Below are 17,695 nucleotides of genomic sequence, written 5' to 3' on the forward strand. Positions count from 1 at the left end.
TCATGAGCTACGAATGCATCAGCTACCATATCATGAACCCTATCATAATCTACCATCTCCTCTTGCTGGTAACTATGTTCATTATGCAAATGATGATCAACCGGTTCTTTTTCCTGAAAATTGCTATTACTACTACTAGCTTCATTCTGATCATAATTAAAACCTTCTCCATGTTGAAACCAGATATAGTAATTTGCCGTGAAACCTCTATTTATTAAATGCTTCCAAACATTTTCACGGTTTGCCAGTTTCGAATTGTTGCATTTCCGACAAGGACAGAACATCTTACCACTTTCTTGGGCGAGCGGTGTTGAATCTGCTTGATGCATAAATGTCTCCAGACCCGCAAGGTATTCTTTCGTCACTCTCCCGTTAGCATCTCTATGCATATACATCCACTTCCGCAACTCGTAAATATTCCCGGAGCCAGCCATTTTTTTTTTTTCACGTTTTTTGTTGTTGGTGTGTTTAAAATGATGTTTAAACATCCATATTTATAGGAAAATTCGAATCTGGTAGTTGTAATTTTGCTATGAATTTACGACGAAAATTAATTAGGTGGGCAAAAAAAACGTGTAACACCTATAAAGTTGGTGGATTCAAAAATTTCCTCGCTAAATACACGTAAACTATTCCCTCGTAAATACCACACAAAGTTTACGTCGTATTTACGAGGAAATAGTTTTTCCTCGTAAAATACTCGTAAAGTTACATCCACTTTACGACGAAACAGTTTTGTCGTTACGTTACGAGGAAATAACGATGACTTTAGTTTTTCACGTAAATTCGTCGTAAACTCGACGCAAATTTACGAGGATTGTTTTTCCTCGTTAATTTTCGTCGTTAAGCATGTGTTTTCTTGTAGTGACTTTCTTAAGAGGATGGAGTTGGGGTGGGTTTGGGTTTAGGTTTGGGAATAGAACCGTAGCCACCGCCACAAGCAGTAGTTAGCGTGAAAAAGAGAATGTTGAATGTGAGGAAAATGATAAGGGAGGCTGAGATTTTTGAAGCCATCTTTCCAAAGATATACATCAAATTGAGCAATCTTAAGATGGAAGTGTTGCTCTAGAGAGTGGTGAAGTAAAATAAAGAGAGGATGTGTGTATATTAGTATATATATTAGGATTGCAAGGGTTTGGACAGTTAAATAAAGCTGTCTTACTAAATCATTTTGAGCAATTATTAACTTCTTTGATATTTTAGTGAGAGTGGAACATTGTTTTATTAAGTGGTTACAATAAATCGTTTTTTCATATATCATTCAGAAATGTGTACAATCATGGCTCTTATTATTATTATTTTTTTAACTGATAATCATGGCTCTTATTTAGTAGTGAAAAACTGAAGGATATATAGATATCAACACACTGCTGTGCTGTCGTAGTTTGAATATGTCAATTTTATTGAAGGATAACTCGTTGATCCTGGCCGTTTTGTTTTACTAAAAGTGGATCGTTATTTTATTAAATAGTTAAGATAAATCGTTTTTTATTTCAATATGGTAATTTTTTATTAATAGTAATAATTAGATATTAGTTTTTATTTCTAAAGAGAAAAATTGTTTTTGTAAAACTTAATGCTATTATTGTCTTTAAAATTTTAATTCACAAATAATATTATTAAATTATATATACTTTTAAAATTAAATGGTTAAAGGTAAAACTTCCCAAAAACAAGATTTAAATTGGAATCCATGCACATGTGTTGATAATCTTTTTTTTTTTTTTTTTGAATAATATGTAAAATTTATTCAGAAAAAGTAGTTTTTACAGCCATAGCTACTTTAGATAGAAAAGTTTGTCTTCACAAAATAAAATTTAAACTATCTTGTGGAGAACCATAGTTGCAAAGCACCCTCATAGGACCGAATTCTCTTGGAGTCCATTATTAGACATTGATTACGAATCTGTCTGTCGATGATAATCACTCGATTCCTATATGTAGCTGGCGCTGGCGATTATCTTTGAAGATTGGTAATTTGGAATTTTATGACCCACAGTCTGGCTTTTCATATGTGTATTGGCTTGTACTTCTTGTTTTATTGTAACTGTCTTGATCATAATATCATTAGTGCTAAAATGTTCAACAATTCTCATTACTTCCGATTTTAAAAAGAATGTAAACCGTAGCAGATCTGACGGAACCTAAAGGTAAAATCTACATTACAAATATGGTCGAGTGGTACGGTGAGATTGGAAAGATGTTAAGGACTCCTGGTTCGAAACCTATCATTTCAGATATGTTTGTTTGTGTAGCCAGGTGAAATAGATATCTAATTCTCACTGCAAGAAACATGATTTTGATGGCATTGATGGGCTTAGTCGGTACGGAAAAATCACATACCTTCGCAAGTTTTATTGACCTCAAACATAAACTTATAAAAGGGGATATTGACACAAAAAATTATAGAGAAATCGGCCAAAAAAACACTGAACTTTGCGGGAATTGCCAAAAGAAACCTGTACTCGAACCTGACCAATAAAACCCCGATTTTTTGTTGACGTTTTTAGTTAATTCACAAACTTACGGTTGACTAACCAAATTAACACACCGTTAACCGACAGTTAAGACAGTGTTAACTCACCGTTAATTATTGCCGTTTAGTGAAACTACGTCGTTTCATTCAGTTGTTTTGTTAAACACAAAATCTCAAGACGACGTCGTTTTGCTTAATTAAAATTGTTGTTGCTGCCTGGACTCGAACCCGTGCACTCGTGGTCGTAAGGGGGTATTGCCACTGAGCTAGTGGACTTTTCGGAAGGTTATCACACATGTTTATTTTATTGATCAAAAGATGTGTTTGATTGCAATCAAACAAAATGAAACCCGTGTTTGAACGTAACCCTAATTTCTCAAATCGATTTGGGGATTTCTCTTGTAGAGATGGTAAAGACGAAGTTCACAAGGAATGGAAAGGAGGTAATGATTTTCGGAGCGATGAGGAATTTCGATTACGGGAGTGACGAAGCGGTTCAAGAGTCGAAGAAGGGTGGAGAACGCGATGCTTCTGTGAGTTTGCCATCGCTGGAGAGATCGAGGATTCGTAAAAGCGTTGAAGGGATATCGATGTTGGCATCTACAGAGGTGTCGAAGGCGTCGAAGACTAGGCGGGGAACTTCATATGGGTCGCCTGCGTCATCTCCGGAGAAGACCACGAGGAGGGGAACTTCATATGGGTCGCCTGCGTCATCTCCGGTGAAGGCCACGAGGCGTGGTTCAACTCTGTCTCCTAGAGTTTCGAAGAAGCAGAAGGTAAATGTGGCTCCTTCTGGTGATGACAGAGAAGAATGGCCAGAGACTGAGATGTTGGCATCAACAGTTGCGAAGAAGACAAGGCGGGGAACTTCATCTGGCGGGTCGCCTGTGTCTCCTAGACAATCGAAGAAGCAGAAGGTAAACTCGGAGAGGAGTCTAGGTGATGATGGTGATGACAGAGAAGAATTTCTCCAGATTGAGGAATTTGGGGATATAGGTGATGATGGTAGGGAAGATGAGAACGGTATTGCTGGCATTGAGGAAGTTGGTTGTACAGATTTGAGTCTTTATTTTGGTGATAAAGCAAAAAATGATGACTGTGAGGTTGATGAAGACGAAGGCGATGATGATGCATGGGATGATGATAAAATCCCTGATCCTCTGTCATCAGATGATGAGAATGAAGAGGAGATGAGACCTGCGCAAGCTTACAGAGAAGACACTGATCCAGAGGAGCTCCTTCAGCTAGGCAAGACATTTTCAGATGCTGAGGACTTCAAACATGCTTGTCTGAGGTATACCCTGAAAACCAGATACAACATCAAGTACTACAGATCCAGTAGCTTGAAGATGGGTGCAAAATGTGCCGCTGAGATGAGAGATGATGAGGCTCCTTGTCCCTGGATGGTCTACTGTTCGTATGATAGGAGGAAACAGAAGTTGATGGTAAAGACATACGTCAATGACCATAAGTGTGAGAGGACAGGGTATTCGAAGATACTTAAGAGGTCAGCAATTGCAAGTCTATTTGCTGAGAGGTTAAGGCTGAATCCTAAGCTCACGGCAAAGGAGATACAATCTGAGATATTGAGGGAGTATAAGATGGAAGTTTTAGAAAACTCATGCATTAAGGCCAAGACGAAGGTGATGAAAGAAAGGAGGAAGACCCATGAGGAGCATTTTGATAAAATCTGGGATTACCAAGCAGAGATATTGAGGAGCAATCCTGGATCAACCATGGAAATTGAGACCATACCAGGAGCCACGGTTGGAACCAAGCAACGGTTCTACAGACTCTACATGTGTTTCCAAGCACAAAAGGAAGCATGGAAGAAGACTTGTAGGCCTGTTATTGGCTTAGATGGAGCCTTTTTGAAATGGGACATCAAGGGACAGTTGTTGGCTGCGGTTGGAAGAGATGGAGACAATAGGATTGTCCCTATTGCTTGGGCTGTAGTGGAGATAGAGAATGATACAAACTGGGATTGGTTTGTGAAGCGTTTGGCCTTGGATTTGGGATTGGAAAATGGGAACGGCTTTGTTATAATGTCTGACAAACAAAAGGTAAACACTTTGCTTTCATGATACTCAATGGGATGATAGAGTGGCCTCGGACCAATAGATTAGGTGTGATTCCACCACCTAATCGAAATGGCAAGCCTGGTAGGCCTAAAAACCATGATCGAAAGAAGGGAACCAATGAGACAGTGTCTACTACCAAGCTGAGTCGTGCGAACAGGGTAATGACATGCTCTAATTGCAAAGAAGAAGGGCACTACAAGAATACATGTCGGAAGGCTTTTGTTGAGAGCCCACCTAAAAAACCAAGAGGCAGACCAAGGAAATATCAGGTTAGGGTCTTAGTTTCTATCTCATTGTTTTTTAGCTCTCGGTAATGTGTCTAACAATTCATTTATATGTTGCAGGGACTACACTTTGGCGAGTCACAAGCTCAATCCTCAGAAGCTCAAACCTCACAAAATCAATCCTCACAAGCTCAAGCATCACCATGGGAAGTTCCTCAATCTTCAGAAGGTCAATCCTCACAAGCTGAAGCATCACAGACAGCATCGTGGGGAAGATGGTTGTTTTAGATGCTTGTGTGTTGTTTATGATGGTCTCTTTCTGAATGCTTTCGTTGTCTGTTGTTTATGATGGTGTCTCTGTCTGAATGCTTTTGGAACAAGAACTACCTTTTTCTTTCTTCTTTTCCTGCTGTTTTAATTTGAAACTCTCAATGAAGATAGTCTTGGTTATTATCTTTGTGTTTTCATCATGTTGTTTATCTTGATGGTCTGTTCAATGGTGCATTTGTCCTTCTATAAACAATCAAGAAGTAAAACATAAACATTACTGAAACATTGTCTTAAAACATAGCCTTACATGAACCATGATTCTTACATAAACATAGCCTTACATAAACAGTCTCTTAGTAGCTATTCATAGACAACCCATCTGCTTTGTCAAACATGATCAACACAAGACATATCACAACGCCTAAACAAACCACCGAAAAACCCACTTTCATGATCACATTCAGCTTCTTAAGTTCATTGCTCGCCTTCCTGACATCTTCTTTCAAGTCTTCCTCCACGGTTTTCATGCTTTCGATCTCCATTTTAATTTTCATAACATCTGATGCAAAGCATTCAACTTTTGGCAATGCATCTTGAACCTCTTCGTAGACAGCTTCATCTACCCATTTATACAAGTGATCCTAGACACAAATCATGAACACAATCTTTATATTCAAACAATTTCTCACTTACTACCTAGCCATTGAATCTTATGTTCTTATCTTAAACACAATCAAATTAAACACTTACATTTTGAAACGTTGGGCATCTAAAGAAAGTTCTTCCTGGATTGACCTTCGTTTTTGATGTGTATATCCCAGTTCTTCGACCACAACCGCATTGCTCCGGGATACCACGAATTCCCATCGTATTCACAGACGAATCCTCACAACCCGAACTCATCATGCGATACTCGAAGAAGGAGAGATGAGAATCGAGATTCTTAAGGACGAGATCGAAGAGAATCGCGAACTGGATTCATGATTTCGCCCATTTAGGGTTTATACCAATCGGAGGAGAAAACCGTCGTCTCTTTTTGATTCATTTAACTCGGATTCAAAGAGAATAAAAGAAACTGTGTTCGTATATCCATTGCAAAGTCCACTAGCTCAGTGGCAAAAACCCCTACCATTAAACCCGAGTACACGAGTTCGAGCCGTAGGAAACACATATTTTTAATAACACAGCTATATAAACGACGTCGTTTGTCTTTAATCAGACAAAGTGATGAAACGACGTCGTATACTTTAACACCCAAAATTAACGTCCGCTTAATTATCAGTTAACTCGGTTAACGGTGTTTATCTGGTCAGTCAATCGTAAGTTTCTTAATAAACCCGAAAAGTCAACAAAAGTTCAGGATTTTATTGGCTAGCCCATATGTCCAGGTTTCTTTTGGCAATTCCCGCAAAGTTCAGTGTTTTTTTTGGCCGATTTCCCAAAAATTATATATTAGTTTTGTTTTTCTATAAATATTAAATATCGAATCTCAACATACTTTTTTGAAATGATGATTCTTATTAGTATATTTGAACCGAATCACATTGTAGGACCGGTAATTGATCTCTTTTTGATCATTTTACTTGATTTAACAAATAAAGTTCTTATAAAAATTGAACTCTGGCCGTCTGTACAGGAATCTCAGAAGGGTCAAATGAGAGGGGAAATATTTAAGGCTCCTCAGTCACTAAATCTTTCCCAGCAGTGGCACAAGCTCAAAATTCGCTAGACAGGAAAGAAGATGCTATTCGATTTCCATGGGCAGCAAAGATGAATCCTGCTTCTAGGAATCTTTACCGAGCAACAGAACCTGAGTACCTGGAAGATGGTACTCCTAAGTTAACTATACCAAGGCATGTTCTCTTACAAGGATTAGAGAATCAAAAAGAATATATCTTGGGTCAGTTCTATAGATGCTTGCCTCCGCCTGGTGGTTTAATCTATGCAGTTTTCAATAAGTTATGGGGAAGGAAATGTAGAATCACTATAATGAAGCTTAGGGAATCTAATTACTTGTTCCATATTCCCGATGAATCGACTAGAATTTGGGTTCTTCAAAGAGGGCTTTGGCATGTTGATGACTGCTAAATGTTTGTTGCTCCATGGAAACCGGAAGCATCTTTAGCTATCCCGGAGATCAAAACAGTTCCGGTGTGGGTAACTTTGAAGAAAATTCCTGACATCTTCTACTCTATTCCTGGAATAAGTCATATAGCTTCTGGTTTATGTGCTCTGATGGCAACTCACAAACCCCGGTTAGATCCCATTTTAATGGGTGAAGCTAAGATTTTGGTTGAGGTAGAGTTAAGCAAAGCATTTCCTTCAAAAATCGCTGCTAATGATGAAAATGGTTTCATTTCCATGGTTGATGTAGAATATGCTTGGTTGTCTTCGAAATGTAGTAGATGTGGTCAGCTTGGGCATAAGGTCAAGCTTTGCTTGCAAAAGGTCGATGAGTCCCATATTGCTGCTCCCAAGGGTATTGAGATGGCCTCCGACATTAGTGATGTGGTTACGACCACTTCTGTCACTGCCTTTGAATCTCCTCAACCTAACACTACTTTAGTTCCAGTTTCAGAGATTGTTGTATCTCCTGACATTCTTCTGGATGTACACAATGAATCCAACTTGGTTGATCCAAATACTGTTGCCAAAGTTGACAATCTCATACCACTAGCTACAATCTCTGTTCTTGAATGTATGTTTCCATAACAGCTCAGTCTGCACTAACCAACATCAAAGAAACCATTGAGTCCAGTTTTAGAGTCTGCCCAGATTTTACCAGTTATTGATGTTGGTCAAAAAAAGCAACGCATGCAAGTTGGTGATGGTGAAGAACACGTTCTTTTTTTGGTTTTTTGGTTGGTAAGTTTGGTTGTTACACCAACTCACCACCAACTCACAAATCCCCCTCCTATAAATACATGCATGAAGGAGAAGGGGAAATTCATCTCAAACAAGAAAAACAGAGAGAAGAAGAAGAGAAGAAGAAGAGAAAAACGTGAGAGAGAAAGAGAAAAAAAAATTTCTTTTTTTTTCACAAATATCTTCCGTAAGAAATTACGAGTAATTTCTGATTGTATTTGGGATCGGGGTTGAGTTGAGAGCTTGTAAAAATTTCCCGGTGATAATAAAAAGATCTGTAGCAGGTCCGGAGACGTAGGCAAAAGTTGGCCGAACTCCGTTAACAATTTTGTGTGTTTTCCCGCTCCCATAAATTCCGCAAATTCTGGTTTTCCACAAAATTTGACCGCGTATTTCCTAACAACTAGTATCAGAGCCTGAGTTACGGTGTTCGGTCAAATGTTTTGTGGAATTACTATTCACGTGAACAGTAATTCGTGAATACTGAATTTTGTCGGTAACATCGGTTTGTCGACGGAGGTGTTCTAATACACGGTGGTTCCAGAAACGATGGGAGGCGAAGATGGTTCGGCGCACAGTATCGGGAAATTTGACGGTACAGATTATGCATTTTGGAGAATGCAAATTGAAGATTATCTGTACGGAAAGAAGCTTCATCAACCGCTGAGCAAGAAGCCTGAGAAGATGGATCAGGATGAGTGGGAGCTCCTTGACAGACAAGTTCTGGGTGTTATAAGGTTAACACTGTCCAAAAATGTTGCTCACAACGTTGCGAAGGAGAAGACCACGGAAGGGCTCATGAAAGTTCTCACTGATATGTATGAGAAACCTTCGGCAAACAATAAGGTATTTCTCATGAAGAAACTCTTTCATTTGAAGATGGAAGAAGGTGGCCTGGTTGCCGCACATGTGAACGAGTTCAATACGATTGTCAACCAACTGTCATCGGTTGAAATCGAGTTTGATGATGAAGTGCGAGCACTGATTTTGTTGGCATCTCTGCCAAATAGTTGGGAGCCGATGAGGGCAGCGGTTAGTAATTCTGTGGGTACTCAAAAGCTCAAATTCAATGATGTTAGAGATCGTATCCTTGGTGAGGAAGTTCGAAGGATAGACTCTGGGGAGGCATCAACGAGCTCTGCTTTCAACGTGGAAAACAGAGGGAGAAACCCAGATAGAAATAACCGGAGTAATGGCAGATCGAAGTCAAGGAATGGATGGGGCCAGTCCAAATTCAGACAGCCTGCAGAGTGCTGGAATTGTGGAAAGACAGGTCACATTAAGAAGAATTGCCGAGCACCACCGAAGAAGGAAGACAACACTAGAGGCGGAGCCAATGCAGTGACACGTGAAATCGATGATGCATTGGTAGTGTCTGTTGATTCCCCGAGGAAAATTGAAGCTCGTGATGCAACTGCAAATACCACCAAAGCAACAATCTCCTATGTCGATAGCCCAATTGATTCATGGGTGCTTGACTCAGGAGCGTCGTTCCACACCACACCGCACCATAACATCATGGAAAATTATGTTGCGGGAAATTACGGAAAGGTATATCTTGCTGATGGATTACCTTTGGACATAGTTGGTATTGGAGATCAACCTGAAAATGTCAGACGGGCGTGTGTGGAAGATTACCAAGGTCAGACATGTGCCAAAGTTGATGCGAAATATGATTTCAGTAGGTCAACTTGATGATATGGGGCACGATGTTAATTTTGGTGGTGGAGCCTGGAGAGTCAAGAAAGGTTCCATGGTGGTGGCTAGAGGTCATAAAAGAGCCACTCTTTATATGACGACGAGTTATCAAGACACTGTTGCTGTTGTCGAGAATGCCAAACAGACCAAGTTGTGGCATTGTAGGTTGGGGCACATGAGTGAGAAAGGGATGAAACTCATGGTGGAAAATGGCGCTCTTCCGGATCTGAAGACGGTGGATCATCAGATGTGTGAAAGATGCATCCTTGGAAAACAGAAACGGGTTAGTTTCTCTAAAGGAGGAAGAGAGCCAAAATCTGAGAAGTTAGAGCTGGTGCACACTGACGTGTGGGGACCCGCTCATGTTGCATCGCTGGGAGGTTCATACTACTATGTGACCTTTATTGATGACTCCACAAGAAAAGTGTGGGTTTACTTCATGAAGAACAAGCATGAAGTGTTTTCGGTTTTCAAAATTTGGAAAGCCATGGTTGAGATTGAGACGAATCTCAAGTTGAAGTGTCTAAGGTCTGATAATGGTGGTGAGTACATCAGCGGCGAGTTCAAGAGATATTGCGCTGATAATGGGATCAAGATGGAGAAGACTATTCCTGGAACGCCTCAACAGAATGGAATAGCGGAAAGGATGAACCGAACCTTGAATGAGCGTGCAAGGAGCATGAGATTGCAATGTGGATTGCCAAAGACGTTTTGGGCAGATGCAATCAATACCGCAGCCTTCTTAATAAACAGAGGACTGTCTGTACCGTTGGGATTTAAGATCCCTGAAGAAGTTTGGAGCGGAAAGAAAGTAAATTTTTCTTATCTAAAGGTGTTCGGATGCTTAGCTTATGTTCATATTGATGATGCTGCAAGAAGTAAACTTGACTCGAAGTCTAAGAAGTGTTACTTCATCGGTTATGGTAACGCGGAGTTTGGTAACCGGTTTTGGGATGATGAAAATCGGAAGATCATCCGCAGCAAGAATGTTGTGTTCAACGAAGAAGCGTTGTACAAGGATAAGCTAAGAGAAGGCTCAGAGAAGAAAGAGCCTGGAGCTGTTGACTTAGAAGATATCTTGACACCGGAGTTGCCACAGGATACCGCAACAGCAGAAGAAGAAATCTCTCAAGACGAGAGTGGTGAGGCTGAAGAAAGTGATGATTCTGGAGTGGTCCCATATACACCAGTCACGGAGTTACGACGGTCAAGCAGAATCATCAGAAAGCCAGTAAGATTTTCTCCATCGCTCAACTACATTCTGCTCGCAGACAGAGGCGAGCCTGAATGTTATGAGGAAGCTATGCAAGTTGATGAGTCGATCAAGTGGGAGCTTGCAATGAACGACGAGATGGACTCGTTGTTATCCAATCACACGTGGGAGTTAGCATATTTGCCTAAGGAGAAAAAGTCATTGCATAATAAGTGGGTCTACCGAATAAAAGAAGAACCTGATGGAAGTAAGCGTTATAAAGCAAGGCTTGTTGTGAAGGGATTCCAACAAAAAGAAGGCGTTGACTACACTGAAATCTTCTCTCCTGTAGTCAAGATGGTGACCATCAGAACGGTTCTTGGGCTGGTAGCACAAGAAGATCTGCATCTTCAACAGATGGATGTGAAGACGGCATTTCTTCACGGTGATTTGGATGAGGAAATTTATATGAAGCAACCCGAAGGCTTTGAGATCAAAGGAAAGGAAAGCCTTGTTTGCAAGCTAAAAAGGAGTTTGTACGGCTTAAAACAAGCTCCAAGACAGTGGTATAAACGGTTCGACAGCTTTATTAAAGGCGTTGGTTTCTTGAGGTGTGAAGCTGACCACTGTTGTTACTTCAAGAGGCTTGGAGAGTCCTACTTGATATTGCTCCTATATGTCGATGACATGCTGATAGTAGGAGCAGACTTGCACGAGATCAATAGCTTGAAGACAAAACTCTCAGAAGAGTTTGCGATGAAAGACCTTGGAGAAGCAAGACAAATTCTAGGGATGAGAATCAGTAAAAGCAAGGAAGGTCTTAAGTTATCACAAGAGGAGTATGTGAAGAAAGTCCTCAAGAGGTTTAATATGGATGACGCGAAGCCAGTTAGTACTCCCCAGGCAAGTCACTTTCGGTTATCCAGAGAACAGTCTCCAAAGACGGAAGACGAGATGACATATATGGATAGTTCCATATGCTTCTGCTATAGGCAGCCTGATGTACGCGATGATATGTACAAGGCCAGACATTGCACATGCAGTGGGAGTCGTCAGCAGATTTATGAGCAATCTAGGAAAGGAACATTGGGAAGCCGTTAAGTGGATTTTCAGATACCTGAAAGGAAATCCAAGCTTATCGCTATGTTTCACGAAGTCTAAGACGGGATTGCAGGGATATGTTGATGCTGACAATGGAGGTGATGTTGACAGCACGAAGAGCACAACCGGGTATGTTTACACTTTTGGCGGTACTGCAATTTGTTGGGTTTCAAAGTTGCAGAAAATTGTATCTCTATCAAGCTGTGAAGCTGAGTATGTTGCGGTAACGGAGGCAACAAAAGAGATGATATGGCTACAGTCTTTTCTAGAGGAGCTAGGCCATTACCAAGAGAAAAGTGTGTTGTACTGTGATAGTAAGAGTGCCATCGACTTGGCAAAGAATCCAGTTTACCATGCTCGGACGAAGCACATACATCGTCGATATCATTTCATCAGATCAGCGTTGGAAGATGAAATGTTGGTGCTTGAGAAGATCCCATGAAGCAAGAATCCGACAGACATGCTAACGAAGGTCGTGCCGTATGATAAGCTGAGGTTGTGTGTAACCTCAGTTGGCTTGTCAGAGTAACAAGCTGAGAAGACCTGCTACATTGATCAAGGTGTGAAGACAGATTGAAATCAGTCTTCAAGTGGGAGATTGTTGATCAAAAAAAAAGCAACGCATGCAAGTTGGTGATGGTGAAGAACACGTTCTTTTTTTGGTTTTTTTGGTTGGTAAGTTTGGTTGTTACACCAACTCACCACCAACTCACAAATCCCCCTCCTATAAATACATGCATGAAGGAGAAATGGAAATTCATCTCAAACAAGAAAAACAGAGGGAAGAAGAAGAGAAGAAGAAGAGAAAAACGTGAGAGAGAAAGAGAAAAAAAAAATTCTTTTTTTTTTCACAAATATCTTCCGTAAGAAATTATGAGTAATTTTTGATTGTATTTGGGATCGGGGTTGAGTTGAGAGCTTGTAAAAATTTTCCCGGTGATAATAAAAAGATCTGTAGCAGGTCCGGAGACGTAGGCAAAAGTTGGCCGAACTCCGTTAACAATTTTGTGTGTGTTTTCCCGCTCACATAAATTCCGCAAATTCTGGTTTTCCACAAAATTTGACCGCGTATTTCCTAACAATTGACACTCATATTGCTCATGCAACCTCTATGGTCCAGAGGGAAAGTAGTAGAATAGATGAGCCGACCTTGGTTCCAACAAGTTTTCCTCATTGATTACTCTTGAGGAAGAAGAAGACTCATCAGATTCAGACAAAGAGATTGATCCGATGAATGATTTGACACCTTTAGGAAAGAGGATTCTCAGAGAGAGACCGGTTAAAACATCCATAAAAGCTAAAGAGATGCATTTGCAGTCAACGGTTCGTGGAAGGGGAAACCGAGGTCGTGGATCGAGGTGGACGTGGCTAGAAGTATCTCCTTCATAGTATTTTAAGTCAGTCGAAGATCGATCTTTGATTGTTTCTGGTTCATCATATGTTCCCTTTTCTTGTTATCACTTGTCAAAACACAAAACACTGTATGACTACGGTCATGGCTTGTAATAGGTTAATAATATTAAAAAAAAAAAGTTCTTATAAAAAGTTTCATAGGCTTTGGACTATTCGCATGGTTGTAAAGAGAACCGTAGCAACTAATGCAACATCAACACAAACAAAAAGTGTTTTCAAAGACACAGAGTAAGTAAGCTAGTGAATAGATATGTCTATAAGGGAACCATTGTCCCCTAAAAACACAAGACAAACGCACACATCATATTCACACACAAGACAAACGCACACATCGTGAGTCGTTAATCAAACGGTAGCAGCAATGGAATACACGAATTTGTAAGACTTGGGTACTTTAAGCACAGCATCGAACCACTCGACCTTCCCCCAAACCTGTTCACCGCTGCTGCGCATTTCCAGAGAAATCTCAGCACACCAAATCATCTTCTCCTTATTCCCAGCAGGCACATACTTATCCCAAAACACCAGCATCTTACCACCACAATCAACCAAATTAACATTGCTATAACGGGCAAGCTTAGACAGTCCTTCCAAACCTTCAACTTTCTTCCAACCATCTACCTCGGCGCTATTGTTAGACCAAAGAAACTCTCCAGTAGATCCATAACAATAGTCTATTTTCTCGATCAAACAAGCACTACCAAACTCTACCAAGTCCTTTGTAAGGAAAACACTCCTACCAGACGCCGAATCAACAAGTCCTTCGACCACCCACGTGTGCGTTCGGCAGTCGAGGAAGAAGACGTTAGACGAGCAGGAGGTGACGTCATCTTCTTTGTTGATGGCGTAGAGTTTATGATCAACAGCTACGAGATTGGACCATTCTATGGGAGGAGAGTTGCGAATCTGCACAGGAACCAAAATATTACCACTTAATGACTCTGTCTTGTTAACGGTTTTGTCTGGTTTCCGACAGAGAGTGAACCAACGAAGGTTTGGTTCAGTAGGGAACTGTAAGCACACATAGAGACACTTCTCGGTGCGGTTTAAGAGAGAACCATCCTCACAACCGGAGGAATGGACGGGAAGATTGTCAACAACGATGTCAGGATCAGGTCGCATGTTGTGGGAACTTACAGAGGTCACACTGGAGAGATTTGTGGACTCAAGTGGTCAGGTTCTGGAATGCAGCTTGCTAGTGGTGGCAACGATAATGTGGTTCACGTATGGGATCGCTCTTCTGCGTCTTCGAGATGGCTGCACAGGCTTGAGGAACATACTTCTGCCGTGAAAGCTCTTGCTTGGTGCCCCTTCCAATCGAATTTGCTTGCAACTGGTGGTGGTGGAACAAATGGGGCGATCAAGTTCTGGAACATATTTTATCAAAAAAAATTATTCAAAGTAAATTTTGAAACTAAAATATTTATTTATTCAATATGGTTTATAGTTTAATTTAGAATGATATATATACATATATATTTTAAATCTTAATGATTAATTAAATTAGACTTTTATTTATATGATTTTGTAATTATTTGTATTTTGTCATAACAAAAATTTTAAACCATGGATCGCAAAATTTGAATGTGAGACTTTTAATAGTTTTAGTAATTTATAGTCATTTTTAAAAATTCAAAATATAAAATATAGAGAAAAATCTAAATTTTTATAATATGGTTATTGTGTTTTTAAAAAATTATTTTAATAGTTTTAAATTAAACAAATTTGATAGAAGATATATTTTTTTTATCAGATCTTTATTATTCAAAATCATTAATTGTCATATATACTTTACCCACATTAGGCAATTCCGTAATCTTTATTTAAGGAAATAATAAATGACATTAATAATGAATTTATGGTTAGTTTAATAAAAAACTTATTATATAATTAGATGGACCAACCTATTTTTCTAATAATTCTAAGAATCATCCAAGTGATGACATGTGGCTACAAAAAGAAGTTGTAATGTTTCACAAATAATTAAACTTCCAGGCGAACTAGCCTCTCAAGAAACGATTTCACGCTAACCTACTAAGGAAAAATCACTACAAATTCGAGTGACATATTCTCAAATCACATAAAGCTACCGTCTAAAAATGACTCCAGATGCAATGCAACAAAATCCAAAAACAGGCAAAGGAGGCACCGAAAAGGAACCGACCCGAATATACCTGAAGACCCAAATTGGAACCGACCCAAAAATACCCGATCCGGAACCGGACCGAAAATGTACAAGTACCTTTTGGGTCTAAAATTTTTTACCCGAAAGAACCGGAACCGAAAAGGAACCGGCCGAATAGACCCGGACCCGAAAAGAACCGACCCGAATAGACCCGACCCGATAAGAACCGATTTGTACCCGACTTAAAAACATGTATATCTAAAACTATGATGTTTTTGTGTTCTATTTTATATATATTATTTTATGATTTAGTTGAAATATCTTTTGTGAACAACATTTGTTATAATTTTTTAACATTTTTTAAATAATATAAAGCTTTAAAATGTAAAATTTAGAGTTTTAAAAGGTTTTATTTTAATTATTAATAGTTTCATTTAAGCTGTTTTGTAAAATTTTAGATATATATGACAAATATTCAACTAAAGTTGATGGAATTGAGTATATCATGTCCTTTTCAGATCCTAAATATCCGAACCCGACCCGGACCCGATATGAACATGAAAAATTACGGGTATTTTATGGGTATTTTAATATAGACCCGAACCGATCCGGACCCAAGAAGAACCGATCCGAACCCGAAACAAAAATTTCTAAGTACCTATTGGGTCTAAATATTTAGGACCCGGAAAAACTCGGACCCGAAAAGAACCGGCCCGAACCCGACCCAAAGACCCGAACGCCCAGGCCTAGGAGGCAGAGCAGAATGGTAAAGTATCAACAAGCAGTATAGCCTAGCCTACTTTTGAAATTTTATTTGTTGTTGTTGCGGAAAGCTCAGAAATGCCACATATTCATTTTTCAAAGCTACATGATATACAAAAAGGTTAATAAAAAGAATCCCAAAGGATTCACCACTGATCATCCAATAAACAAAAACCAGAACCTTCTCAATTTCCGGAGAAAGAACCGACAAAGCCTAATATGTGTATGCATATCACACCTATTCTAATAATTCGTTTTAAGAAATTAGATTATGTGAATGCATGGCACTGATAATACCTAATATCTTATAATCTTGGAAACAATCACTACCTAAACTTGATACTGCAGAAGCCGGAAAACCGGACTCACATAAATGATATAATTAAAGTGACGTTAAGGAAAATAAACGATTGTAAAAATTGAATACAAGAACAATAAGAAATAGTATTCGCAAACGGACATGAAGTCCAGATATAATCTCTTTTCTTAACTCTAAATATTCGCTCCGTTAGTGAGACGGGACTGTACAAATATGGAGTCCCAGGACACGGCCATGCCAGACGTATCACGCTTCACTCGTGATCGCCTTATCGAACTTTAAACTCTACGAAACACTCTCGTATTTATGACTTATGCTAAGGGAATTTTTGCTGTCGGTTTCGATGTGAAAAAAAATTAGAAATGAAGAAGGAGGAGAGTCGATATTTAAAGAGAAGGAGAAGACCCACTTCCCGCAACAGCTGCTGCACGTGGGCGAGAATCTCGCGGAGATCGAGGGAAGTTGAGTTGTGAAACTTATTCCCAAGACTCTCGCTTATCTCGTTTAAAACTTTCGAGAGGATAAAATGCATGACGTTTTTATTTTCAAGACAAACTACTTGTCGTTTTAAATAAAATTGTATGTTGTTTTTTTTGCGAAATGAATGGCAAAACGTTGAGCTTAAAAAATCTTATTGGACCGGAGGCCCTCCACCAAGACCCAAGACCCAAGCCCACGCCGAGCCTGCCAGACGGCAGCAGGGGCGCGTGCGTGGAGAGCATCCCTATCTCCCTGAATCGACGTTGGTGGTTGCGAACTATCCCGAGTAATGATCGACACCGGAAGCTCGGCCGACGTCCTCTTCTACGAAGCGTTTAAGAAAATGGGATTCACTAAAGCACTCCTAAGACAAGAGCGAGCCCCCCTCATTGGCTTCGCAGGAGAGACCACCTACTCTCTCGGATCGATCGAGCTCGCGGTAACCGCTGAAGAAGTCAGATTAATCGTAGAATTCATCGTGATAGACCGTCCAGCCTCATTCAACGCAATCCTTGGTAGACCTTGGCTATACAGCCTGAAATTTCCAACGTCGAAGGGAGTCGAAACTATCAGAGGAGGCTAGAAGAACTCAAGGACATGCTACCTCGCAAGCTTTAAAGATATCGAACAACACCCTTAATCACACAACCAAAGTTGACAACAGACATACCTACGTACACGAACAATCG

General features: G+C 39.8%; 3 protein-coding genes and 1 pseudogene across 3 annotated transcripts; 2 read left to right on the top strand and 2 right to left on the bottom strand.

Moving 5' to 3' along the window:
* The first annotated feature begins 2,785 nt into the window (after positions 1 to 2,785).
* Positions 2,786 to 5,234, top strand: LOC106397832. The gene is made up of 2 exons (XM_013838453.3): positions 2,786 to 4,826; positions 4,902 to 5,234. The coding sequence occupies exon 1, from the start codon at positions 2,884 to 2,886 to the stop codon at positions 4,558 to 4,560; it is 1,677 nt and encodes a 558-aa protein (XP_013693907.2). The 5' UTR covers positions 2,786 to 2,883; the 3' UTR covers positions 4,561 to 4,826; positions 4,902 to 5,234.
* Positions 5,235 to 5,404: 170 nt separating this feature from the next.
* LOC106397831 lies at positions 5,405 to 6,345 on the bottom strand (annotated as a pseudogene).
* A 794-nt stretch (positions 6,346 to 7,139) lies between these two features.
* On the top strand, positions 7,140 to 7,763 carry LOC106398319. The gene has a single exon (XM_013838895.1). The coding sequence runs from the start codon at positions 7,140 to 7,142 to the stop codon at positions 7,761 to 7,763; it is 624 nt and encodes a 207-aa protein (XP_013694349.1).
* Positions 7,764 to 13,424: 5,661 nt separating this feature from the next.
* LOC111210994 (putative F-box/kelch-repeat protein At4g39600) lies at positions 13,425 to 14,690 on the bottom strand. Its single transcript, XM_022711812.2, has one exon. It carries the CDS (start codon positions 14,440 to 14,442, stop codon positions 13,666 to 13,668), a length of 777 nt encoding a protein of 258 aa, XP_022567533.2. The 5' UTR covers positions 14,443 to 14,690; the 3' UTR covers positions 13,425 to 13,665.
* Positions 14,691 to 17,695: the final 3,005 nt, after the last annotated feature.

Source organism: Brassica napus, chromosome C4, assembly GCF_020379485.1.
Source record: "Brassica napus cultivar Da-Ae chromosome C4, Da-Ae, whole genome shotgun sequence".
NCBI lineage: Eukaryota > Viridiplantae > Streptophyta > Magnoliopsida > Brassicales > Brassicaceae > Brassica > Brassica napus.

What these genes read in the sequence shown, in the direction of transcription:
- LOC106398319 (XM_013838895.1), top strand. Translation starts at nt 7,140, where the DNA reads ATGTTTGTTGCTCCATGGAAACCGGAAGCATCTTTAGCTATCCCGGAG.
- LOC106397832 (XM_013838453.3), top strand. Translation starts at nt 2,884, where the DNA reads ATGGTAAAGACGAAGTTCACAAGGAATGGAAAGGAGGTAATGATTTTC.
- LOC111210994 (XM_022711812.2), bottom strand. Translation starts at nt 14,442, where the DNA reads ATGCGACCTGATCCTGACATCGTTGTTGACAATCTTCCCGTCCATTCC.